The sequence below is a fragment of the Panthera onca genome, chromosome F1 (genome assembly GCF_046562875.1).
Source record: "Panthera onca isolate mPanOnc1 chromosome F1, mPanOnc1 haplotype 2, whole genome shotgun sequence".
Classification (NCBI taxonomy): domain Eukaryota; kingdom Metazoa; phylum Chordata; class Mammalia; order Carnivora; family Felidae; genus Panthera; species Panthera onca.
The window spans coordinates 47,961,576-47,974,012 of record NC_138355.1 but is presented as its reverse complement, the minus strand read 5'-3'; the positions used below and the strand labels follow the sequence as shown (position 1 = coordinate 47,974,012).

The 12,437-nt window shown below is 33.5% G+C and overlaps 1 protein-coding gene across 9 annotated transcripts in view; it reads right to left on the bottom strand.

Annotated features, from left to right (window-relative positions):
- KCNT2 (potassium sodium-activated channel subfamily T member 2) overlaps nt 1-12,437 on the bottom strand; it is a 370,200-nt gene that overhangs the window by 78,347 nt on the left and 279,416 nt on the right. For 7 of the 9 annotated variants that reach the window (XR_014136444.1, XR_013553237.2, XM_078441196.2 and 4 more), the window contains exons 20-21: nt 3,955-4,026; nt 410-544 (exon numbers count right to left, since the gene is read on the bottom strand). Coding sequence is in view for 7 of the 9 variants with exons in the window: in XM_078441196.2 (XP_078297322.1) it covers nt 410-544; nt 3,955-4,026 (207 nt within the window). In the remaining 2 variants the exon portion in view is untranslated. The remainder of the gene's footprint in view (nt 1-409; nt 545-3,954; nt 4,027-12,437) is intronic. The other 2 variants (XM_078441198.2, XM_078441199.2) reach the window with 1 other exon arrangement.

The window sequence follows — 12,437 nt, the reverse complement described above, 5'->3', positions numbered from 1 at the left end:
ATTAAAACTTAAACACATGGTGGGGTGCCTGGCTGGCTCAGTGGGTTGAGTGTCCAACTCCTGACATTGGCTCAGGTCATGATCTCACAGTTTGTGAGTTCAAGCCCCATGCCAGGATATGCGCTGATAGTGTGGAGCCTGCTTGAGATTCTCTCTCCCTCTTTCTCTGTCCCACCCCCTCGTCTCAAAATAAGTAAATAAACTTAAAAAAAAAATAAAATAAATTAAACATATAGTGCCAGTCATACATTAGATGTTAAATAAGTATTTGCTTTTGGATTGAATGAATGAACATAAAACTTCAGGGTAAGTATCTCATGTTCATTCCTTTTATACAGACTCAGAGTCAAATATTTCACAGATATTTAGCGGTACGTAGACAACAGGGCAGAGCTATTCAGACAGTTACCTGAAAAGGGTCTGCACATTTACAATCGTTTTGGCATCGGCCATGTAGTCTTCCTCGGCACTCATGGTACTCTCTTTGTCCACAACCACCATGTTGGCAGCGAAAGTCACTCCACACCTGAGTAAGTCATCTAGGCTTTGATAAAAATCAACAGAGAAAAATGGACTTTCAATAAATCACGGTACTAAGATCAGTGCTTGCTTACCCACTACACTTGTATAGGTTGCCCTCATAGATGGCTTTCACAGAGTTTGCCCTGGTAGATGTTAATGGGGATTATAATACATTCTCTACAGATATTAAATAATTTGTGTTTTTGAGCTGTTTATGTTTCATTAGATCTTAACCGTTTCAAAGCACTATGCTTTAAGAATTTTTAAATAATATTTATTAATTAGATAAGGAAAACACGGAAAACACCCATTTTGCCATCAAATAGAAATAAAGCATATCAGAACTTTTCTCTCACTATTTCAAAGACATGACATTTACATCTTCTTTATCCCTACAGTACTTTTGGTAAGAGTAGAGATGAATACTCATATTACCTTAGATGGTCTAGCCCAACAAAGAAATGGTAAACTATGAAATATTCTCAAATGTGGATTATCTCTTTGTGAGAGCTATGTGTTAAAGATTGGTTCAACACAGCCACGAGCATGAAAAATATATAAATATCAGTTGTATTCAAACATACCATTTACCATTTAGTTTTTGAGCAACCGATTGAATAACCTAATTTCTTTAGTTGCATGAAATAATTGCTAAACTAGATACAAGTTCCTGTGAATTATAATAGTCAGTCTTCTCCCCTATCACTGACAAAAACTAGCAGTTTCCCACTGAATTAAAAGAAAATGTTACCATTAAAGCTGAAACAAGGAAACGATTATCTCACTGCCTCTGCTTCATACAAACTAGAAAAATAGGGCTGAAGTAGATAAAGGAGACTAAATTTGAATGTGTAAGAATGTTGTTGGTACAAAGTTGACTGAAGACAGTGTAGACCTTAAAAAACAGTAGTTCCTTTTAAATTCTTCAATTGAAGGGTCAGTTCCCCGAGGATATTTTCCAAGTGTGTGATTGGTTGAACTAGCCACGTTACTTTAGAGGGAACTGTTTTCTTCTTATGATAAGGAAGGAGGTGGGATTTCTTATTCTGTTATGAGGTGAGAGAGTATTACCAAAGCTCTGAGATCCCCAAGGTAGTTCAGACTTATTACCAAGATCCCCAGGGGTAGTTCAGAAAAAATATTTTGCTTGGATCAGGAACAATGCTCTGTGGCAAAGATTTTATGGCTAAAACTATGGAAACAGAATGTTATTCCAAATAAATTTCCTATGGTAAGAGGGGCCAGTACCACAATATCCAATCAATATGATGATCAAGTTTAAATCCCTAGAAATACTTTATTTGGATGTTCCTTTTAACTAAGAAATTCATAATTGTTCTTAGGTCTATTAAAATACATTTTTTAAAAACAAAGAAATAGGTAGAAAATTAATGTGATATAGTCCCTTATGGGCCATAAAAATGATGCCTTCAATTCACTTTATTATAATTTTAAGTTGCTTTCTATGTCAGCTCTTAAAATCCTTCTCCCCAATTAAAAAAAAAAAAAATCATCTCTCCATTATAATTATCTACATAAAAAGAGGGACAGATAAGGTGGAAGAAGGTAAGCCTGACTGGAAAAGGATATACACATAAAAGTTATGACAGAAAAATGAATATTTCGTTAGTAATAAATCAATGAGGTTGAAACTTGACAAAAAATTTCACTGTAAGTACCTGTGCCAAATAGCTAATAGTTACCTATACCTACATGTATCAGTTAATTCCATACTCAAAATATTGGCTGCTGTAGTTCACATATAACCTAGGCAAATGATTTTAGTAATTATGATTAGGTACGAGTTTAAATCTGTAGAAAATACATAAAATTGGAATGGCATTTCAGAAACACGTAGAAACATTTTGTTCTTCATGTTTTAACTTTGAATAACTTATTTTTATATCCATTTAATATTACATTTTATTCCTTTTTTATCTTTATTATGCTACCAATGAATTATAATGTCATGTCTATCATGATTTTTCCACACTATCCTATCTGCAAAGCCACTTGCCTATTTTTTTATTCAGCACAGTTGCTTTACACAGTTTGGCCACCAGATGGCTGACTAAGATAAAAGTTAATATTGAAAAAAAGAATCTCAAGAGGAAACAACTTCCTTTGTACCCTTCTCTAAGCCTTCCCAAGAAGAACTACAATGTGAATGTATGAGTATATGGCAGTGTTGTGAATGGGTTTTAATTCATTCAAAGGTGTGTCTGTTTTTTTAAGGGAAATTTCAAACATTGGCAAAAGAGAATAACACAGTGAACCTCCATATTTCAATCACCCAACCCAGCTTCAATAATTATCAACTTGTTGCCAATCCTGCTTTTTTCTCCATTCATAGGAACTTGACCCTCTCAGTTCTTTGTCTCAACATATACACTTTTATAGAGGAAGAATTCATTTCATAGTTTACAGCAACAAAGACAGATGGGAGGTTTATTCATCTTTTAAGTATTCTGTTTTTCTAATGAATTTTAATAGAATATTATCATTTCACAGTAACATTACTAATGATAAAATATAGTTTGATTTCACATTCATGGATTTAAATAGTAATTTTAATGCGTCTAACTACATCTTAGTTGGTTAGTATTAAAATAACTGATCATGTAAATTATATTAATGTAGACTAGAGGCTAGATATAAGTTAGTTTGGTCTTTAATATATCCAACAGCCAATAAACACTTCCAAAGTTATAAGACTTTGTTTTTTCAATATCTACAGGACAAAACGTAAGCATGAAAGTTCTTAATTGATAACTTTTAGCATTTTGTTTCGACGGTTCTGGTAGACATTTTGTTTTTAATGGATAGCTAACACATTTTATATGCATATTAGTTTTATGATCTTTAGTTTTTATATTTCTTATATGCTCATGCATATAAAAGAATTTGTATTTTAATACTAACATATTGCACACATTTGACTTTTTAATTAACACATTTTTAGAAGTTATAGATTGATATATGTTACTAGAATAAAGTAAACTCTTAAGGAAATGCTCCAGTTTATAAATCTGGCCTAAAACGAACATCTCTAAATTATTTTGAAGGTTTCCAGAAGTTATGACAATGACATCAATGCATCACAACACTGAACCTTTAGGTTTTCTCTATCCCTCGGCCCTTAGTAACAACATTATTGCTACAGACAGTGCAAAACTAAAATAGCTTTAGAAACTAAACAAATGTGACAAAATTCTCATGCAGCAAGATTTGTTTTAATTCAACAACAGATTACTGCTTTAGGAAGTTTGAATACAAGATGTGTAACACGAGACCATAAGCTCTGCATGCAAAATACACCATATTTGCAATACTGAAATGGCAAATTACACTCATCATGCAACACGGGGGCACAGCACAGGACAAACCACAGGACACCACACTAGTTAGTGCGCCAAAGATTTTGTCACCTACTTGTCAATAGAGCCCACCATGTAGTAAACCATTGGAAACCAACAGATTGCATCCAGAAAATGCATATCTGGCCTAAGTAGCAGATGGGTTACAAAATGAAACACAATGTCACAACAGTGGCAGCGCTTCTAGGGAAAGGAAGTAAGTTGACTTAGTTTGCATTTCCAAAACTAAACACTGTTGACAAGATTAATTTTAAGTGCCTTTTTTCTTAACATTAATTATAAAATATCGTTTGTACTTGTTATAAATAATACAATGTACTATTATATTATATTATAAAAACAAGTTGTATTTCTTTCTAAATCAGAAACATTATGGCATTATTCTACAAAAATACTGAATTGATATCCTTAATTATGACTAAAAAGTCTTATCAATGACTTTAAAAATTATTCATGCAGAGGAAGAATTGTAAAATGAGAAATTAATCATTTTTTTCTTGGATGGCCCAAAGCATAGAGAACTAAATTAGCATGCTTATTAAGAGCAATCTCTCTAAGGGATATACACAATTACAACATGCCCTTTTTAATGTATCAGCCTATTAATCAATAAATATAGTATATGCACCCATGTAACATATGTATCATATAAAATTAAAAGTATTTCACCTTTACATAATTGACTTACTCCATGTATATTGTTGAGCAAATATATATTAAAATCTATACTTATAGGCATATTTGGGGAAAGAATCATAAACCTGGATGCTTCCTTAGAAATCACTTAATCTATTATATTCATTTTATAAAGTTATTAACTCTTTCATGCATCTATTCACTCAGCATATATGTACCCATATATTTATATAATAGACATTTCTATACTAAGGCATACACAAAAAAAGAATATCATGTTACCTTGTACTATATAAAATACAGCTTTCGGAACACATGTACAAAAGCACATAATTACAATATATGGTTTAATCAGAAAAAAAAAAAACAATAGATTGCACTCAGAAAGCAGAATTGGGGATCATTTCACAGAAGTGATATTAAATTTGGATGTTTGCCAGTAAAAGAGAAGGAGAGGGAAATTCTAGGAAAAGGGAAGGATAGCATCTCTAATATCCCAGCTAGAGGAAGTCTTTTCCTCCCTGACCTATTTTCTTCCTGTTGATCATCCTCTTAACCCTTTAACTCTAAAGAAAAAGAATGCACAATACAGTGAAGCTAAAAAGACAATCTTCCAAAGAATACTATTGTAATGTTGATTCAGCTCAACATTAAATTTCTTCATAGTCATTTTAAATGGCCCCATGTTATTACATATTATAAATGTACCACAATTAATGTTTAAAATCCTCAATTATTCAGTATATAAATTATTCTCACTTTCATATTGTTAACTCTTGAAATTACAGGTTATTTCCTATATCTTGCTATTATATAGCATACTGGTATGAACATCTTTAGATGACATTTTCCTGTATTAGTTTTTAAATCATTTATGCCAAAGCATTCATAGAAGGATATTAATGAATCACAGAATACAGATATTTTAAAAACTCATGATGCATGTTCATCTCAATGAATATTATAACAATATCCAGTCCGAGCGGCAGTCTTTTATAGAACCTTCTGGTTCGGTCGGAGCACTGCTCCGCTTCTTAAAATTAGAAGTGCCATTCTCATTGCTCATTCGATAACCTCCATGACTCCCCTCCCCTAGCTCATGTTTATAGAAGCAGGTGTGAGGACACAGTGCCACAAGATTGGGACCGTACTGAGATTTTGCAGTGGTTTGAAAAATCATTTTGCCTGTGTCTTTTTTTGGTTGTTATTTTGTTTCATCTCTCTTTACTCCTTTGCAGTTCTACTCAGATAAAGTGAGTAGCTCAATAATCTATGTGACAGAGATGGATCTATAATCCTTCATTATTAATTGCAGATACATACCCTGGCTGGAATGACCACACTTTTACTCTGACTCATTCTTTTACATTCAGATCATTTCAATTTCTTTATGCCATCTTCTCTATTCTAAAGGCCAGTAAAGCAAGAGTAAATAATGTTATTGAATAACTCAACTTAATGAAAATACTGAAAAACTGTGTAATAAATAGTACTGGGGTCACTGGGGACAAAAATTAAGTCCTTACTTTATGCCAATGCTCCCAATTAGAGTTAAAATAAAAATATGTCCTTTGTATTTTGTTGCTTTTTCTAGTAGCAATCATTAAAGGTACTTAGACATCAAAATTATTGCCTTGTTTTAGGAAACTCAAGAATTTTAGCCACATGCAATTCTGCCACAAACATGTATTTACGATGTGCAACCTTCTACACCCTCAGAAATTACATTAGCATCTGCATTATGCTAGCTTAGCTCATCCTTACACAAATTCAGCTATGTTACAAGGTAAATCAAGCCCTTGAAACCTAGTAAATATATAATCTTGATGAAGCATATCTAATGTAGAGAATCTTATATGCCATACTTTTTGCCAAATGTAACTTGTATAACGAATAGATTCATCTACTTTTATTGATAAAGTTAGTTTATAAGGAAACTTGAAACATAAAGAACATAGCAATTGTACATTTGTATGTACTATGTTAGCTCATTTAAATAAATTGGCAACAGTGTTCATGTCACTAAACTGCTTAGTAATTGATGAGTGACATAAATGATCTAGGCTCTTAATAGACTAATCTTTCTAATTATTGAAGTTAATTGGCAAACATAACCTTTACACTGAAAGACACTAAGCAAAAACATAAAACTCTAATAAAAACAGGAAATGTCCCATTCTTATGCTGCACCCTAAACATAGGACAGATGAAGAATGGAATGTAGGAAAACAAAACCATCAATACTATAGAATAAAATGTATGCATTTTTTATCTGAATGTTAAATACAGAAGACCTATCTATGTTAGAAATTACATTATGGAAAAGTGAAAATAATTACAGATTTAACTCTAAAGCTCATCACAAAAAAATTAGCAAAAAAGAAACATTTAAAAATGGGTTACTTAGGGGCACCTGGATGCCTCAGTCAGTTAAGCGTCCAAATTCAGCTCAGATCATGATCTCGCGGTTTGAGAGTTGAAGTCCCACATTGGGCTCTCTGTTATCATCGCAGAGCCTGCTTTTAGATCCTCTGTCTCCCTCTCCTCTGCCCCTCCCCTGCTCACCCTCTCTCTCTCTCTCTCAAAACTAAGCATTTTTTAAAATGTGTTACTTATATATTTATATGTTACTTATAAATTCATAGATTTTTTGCTTAATATACAAAAAAGTATTTCAAATCAAGAAAAGATAAAGAGGAAAAGAGATCTAGAACAAAAGAAATGTACACAGACTCAAATGAAACATGTTGTATCTAAATAGTAATACAAGAAATTAAAATTCAACAAACTCAGACGTAATTGATGTTAGTAAACAGAAAAAAAGTGAGCACATCATTAATCTGCAACCTAACTGTAATTATATTAAGAAAGATGACTGTTTATGAGTCTAAAACATAATATTCTTACAAAAGCTTTCATTATAAAAATTGCCATTATATGCAAATGTTAATTAGCTACTGATTGTTAGGAGTGAAAAGGTTTGTGGATTTGCATGGATTTGCAAAGTTGAAGATCATTATTTCCCATTTAAGTAATAAATGTGATGGACTTAATTTTTGTATTTCAAATTCAAGAAGTGAATCAATATAGTGAGACAGTTTATTTTGTCAGCATTTCATAATTCTGTTAAGTAGTTTATTCCTTTCTTAAAAATATATAAGTAGTTTCATTTAAGTGCTTAAAATAAATTTCCCTTTATTGTTAATTGGGTTTTCACCCAAATCCACTCATCAGTTTGAATAGTGACAATGTCATTTTCTTGATTGGTATGGGGGGTAGGGGGACAACTGACATTTCCTGACTGCCTTTCTAAGTGAGATATTTCACTAGTGCTTCATACACACTGTCTTATAAAGTCTCAAAATTAGCTGTTCAGATAAATGTCCTACTCATTTTACACATGAGAAAATTGAGGCTTAGAGATATTTGATAACATGCAAAAGCCTTATCAAGAAGTTAAGTAAGCTTAGACCATATCTCAGATCCATGAGCCCAAAGATTGAATGTCTTTAATAAGGGCTCTGATATATCAGACAATGTATCATTGCTTTTAAAATAAGCTGAAGTTTACTGGACACTATATATGAAAAGAAGATTGATGCACTAAAAGGATTGTAGAAAGAAGATGTAAAAATTTGGGAACATAAGCCTGGATCTTGCACTTCAACTTTGTGTAGCTTTGGGCAATATATTCCAAAGTTTTTGACTCTTGTCTCCATCTCTTTTATGAAATGGTATTATCAGATGACTAGATGACCTTGAAGGTTGTGGTGGTCATCGAAATATTTAAGATCAGCATAGCACAACAAGAGACCAAACAAAACAGATGGCCAACCAATTAGAATCAAGACCAGCTCTAATGAGCCAGTATCAAGGGCAAGATCTTTTCCATTGTGACTGGGTTTCATTAAGTTATCAGATGAGATCCACAAGTCTTTCTATTTGGAAACATTATGAAAACTTATTTTGACATATTATGTTTGGGAATATTATCAATTTAATTTACATCTTAAAATCCCATACTTATGACATCTGTTATTGTTTATTTGTTATATTGAATTAATTGTTCTTTCAACTTAAATAGCCACGTACTGAATACTATTTTCAGCAATACTCATGTGAATTTAAAACAAAGTCAAAACCCACTAAACTAACTAATACTTAAAAAAGTATATACAATTCTTAGCATACATATTCTTATAACATGGAAATATGTTGAAGAAGAAAAGCATCATATTTCTTTGTAACATTGTAGGATAGATTACAAAATACTAGTCATGGCAGAGCAACAAACATTTCATTGTTTGAAAAAAAAAGGATTGCATAAAACTTCCTGGAACATTATTTATTAGTGTTTAGTTTTCGTTTCCTCATTCTTGGCCAAAAGAGCAGAGGACAACAAATAAAAATGTTAGACATCACTTTTGGGAAGGACTCAGGAAGCTAATAAACATTACAGCATGTACTTTCATCATAACACTTTGAAAGAAAAGTCAAACCCTACAAAAGTCACCTAACAAAAAAACATCATGGGAATAATTGGATTCCAAAATGTAAGTTATTAGGAAAGCAAAAAAATTTTAATGCAAAATAATCCAGTTAAAATATATTACTGTTTCTAAAAAGAATTCGCACTGTATTTTTTGCATATGTTAAAAACCTGTAAGTTAAGCAACATCATATAGTTGAAAGAACAATGAAGTATGAATTACATAGAAGGTTCTAATCCTAGAACTAACCTTGGAATAGTCATTTAACTTCTTTGGTCTGTTTTTCCTTGTCTATAAATTAAGAGTACTGTAACCAAGTGACACAAGCTGGTTTATTTAAATGTTATCATTGTAACTTCTAAACTTTGAGATTTTAAGCTGCTTGGTACATCTCTCTGAGGATAAATCATCAGTATACGATATAGATATATTTCTAAGGGGAACAAATGTAAAATAAAAGTGTCCAGTATGATGACTGACAGGCAATAAGTGCTCAACAATTATTACTGTTATGAACAGAGGGTAGAAGTAAAGAATATTGACTTTATTAAAGGATCTCTATGGTCTCATTCAGACAAAATACTCTCTCTAATAAAAGCTGCATCTAGATTTATGTGGAAATACTGACCAGTTTTCCAATAATTAAGAGGAACAGAGTTTTCAGGTTTTTCCATGATTGACCAGATTTAGGAATTAAGACTATAAAAACGACCAATTGTTTTTATAACTCTAAATTACAAATCAATCATTCAACCAATCCATCAGTAATTGGGCATTTTGGCAACTTATTTATTCAGAACTAAACAAAAAGGGACTGATTTAGATATAACCATTCAAAAATCTACATAATACACACACATGAAGGAACTCTAGACCCTGCCACCTGCTCAATGGGATAATAAGGTAGACACAGGAGGATTAATGATGCTGACATGGGATTACCTAATAAGACTAGATATTAAAACAGAGAAACGTCCATCTCTATTCCATGGAGTAAACACCACTCCAAAATTTAGAGATATGGATTCTTTTGGGAGGTGTAATATCGTGACTTATAAGAAATATATATTTGGACATTCAGATCATCCATGATTCTTGGATCATAGCTCCCAAAACCCTCAGAATTTCCTGAGGAAAGGAGAATGGGAACATTTTTTGTCATAATGTTTGTTCTCTTGTCCTCAGTTCCTATATCACTTCAGAACCATAGATGTACAATGGGTGTCTTGTTATTCATAACAAGCCTCTTTCCAACACAACCAGGTTGATATTAATGAGGTGACTTCTGGGAACCACCTCTTTTGGGGGCTTGTTGTCAGGGGAACAAACCATGAATACAGGGTTGGAACTTTTAGTCCCATACCCTGATTTCTGAGAAGGGAAGAGGGGCTGGAGTTTGAGTTCAACAACAAGTGACCAATGATTTGACCAATTATGCCTACCTATGTAATGACCCCTCCATAAAAACCCAAAGGAAGGAGTCTGAGGAACTTTTAGGTTGGTAAACCCATGAACATTTGGCAATAGTGGTGCCTTCAGACAGGGTGTGGACAATCAATGCCCTTTCCCCATACCTTGCCCTATGCATCAACTCCATCTGGCTGTTCCTGAGTTATATCTTTTTATAGTAAACCAGTAATCCAGGAAGTAAACATTTCTTTGAGTTCTATGAGCTGTTCTAGGAAATTAATGGAACTTGAGTAGGGAACTCTGATTTCTAGTCTGTTGGTCAAAAGTATAGCTAAAGGGGCACCTAAATGGCTCAGGCAGTTAAATGTCTGACTCCTGATTTTGGCTCAGGTCATGATCTCATGGTTCGTGGGTTGAAACCCATGTTGGGCTCTGTGCTAACAGTGTGGAGACTGCTTGAGACTGACTCTCTCTCTCTCTCTGTCTCTCTCTCTCTCTCTGTTCCTCCCCCACTTGTGCTCTCTCTCTCTCTGTCAAAAAAAAAAAAAACTTAAAAAAAAAAAGAAAGAAATATAGCTATCAACCTGGACTTGTGAGTAGCACCTCAAGTCCAAGGAGGGGGTCACTGGAACCTCCAGTCTATAGCTGGTTGGGCAGAAACACAGATGATAAGCTGAGCTTGTGATTGGCTTCTGAATGGAGGAAGTAATCTTGTAGGACTGAATTCTTAACCTGTGGAACCCTTAACCCAGACAGTAGTGTTAGAATTGACTTGAATTGTAGGACACCCAGCTGGTCTCAGGTATTGCTTGCTGGGGATGTGGGAAACCACCCACCAACACATACACACATTGAAACTGGGTCCAGGAACCCAATTAGATTTACACATTAGAACAAGAAATTTTACCTTGAAATAACGTAAAGCAGGGGAAAGGTCAGTTTTTACCCCTTGCTTTACCACAGGGATACTTCTTTTTCAAGCCTCTTCCTATCTTTCTCTCTGTATTCTGGGGCCTCAGTTGATCCACTTCGATCCAAGCCATACAAGATGAGGATGTTCTAAGGCAATCAATTTGAAAATGCACCTACCTTAAATACTATCTCTAAGGGAACAAACACACCAAAAGCACAAAGAGCCAAAACCTGATGTGTTACAATTCACAGGGCCAAATGAGCATTTCTTGTGTGCCAGTTCAACCAGTCCCTTAGAACTTCCTGCCAAAGAGGTTCTAGAATTAGGGATATATTCAAAGGCCTTGGAGGTGTTTTACAACCACTCCATTGCCATACCCATCCTGCAACCCAACTTGCAACCTCCTAAGATTTGTTTCATTAAGCTTTAATTTCTTCTGACATCAAATCCAAGTTTCTGCTCCCCCATACCTGCCCTAAATTTACCTAATCTTTCCTTGGATGCCAAAGTGATAACAGGAAAGTCACTGAGTCATCATACCTGAAAATTCTTCATCTGAAACCTCTAGAGTGTTCTCAATTTTTAGAGTTATCATTGCAATAATGATGCTAAAAAAGACACATCAATGAGTGTCTTGATATTGGTATATTCAGAATAAACAATGTCACTAAGTTAAAATAGTGGAAAGATATTTCTATTTTGAAAAACTTCTTTTGATAAATTTTAAAGGCAGAACAAGGCAACAGATTTTGGCCTCATTTAGTTTATCCTGAAATTTTGTATCACTTTGGAATTTAAGAGGAGAGTTGGAGGATCCTAAAATATGGTATTGATCTAAGAACCATCTGCTACCAATTTTGAGTCACAGAGAGGAATATCATAATTTTAGGACACAATGGGTTTGACCGTAACATTCAGTGACCCACATTTATATTTGCATAAGGATTGTGAAATGCTTAAGTAGTCTTATCTCACAAGAGTATATCAATCCCACGTTTTCAAAATACATGAACATGGTAAAGCATTAATTATTCATGTTATGGTATAGAATGTATGTTTTAACAGTGGAAGAATCATAATAACTTATAA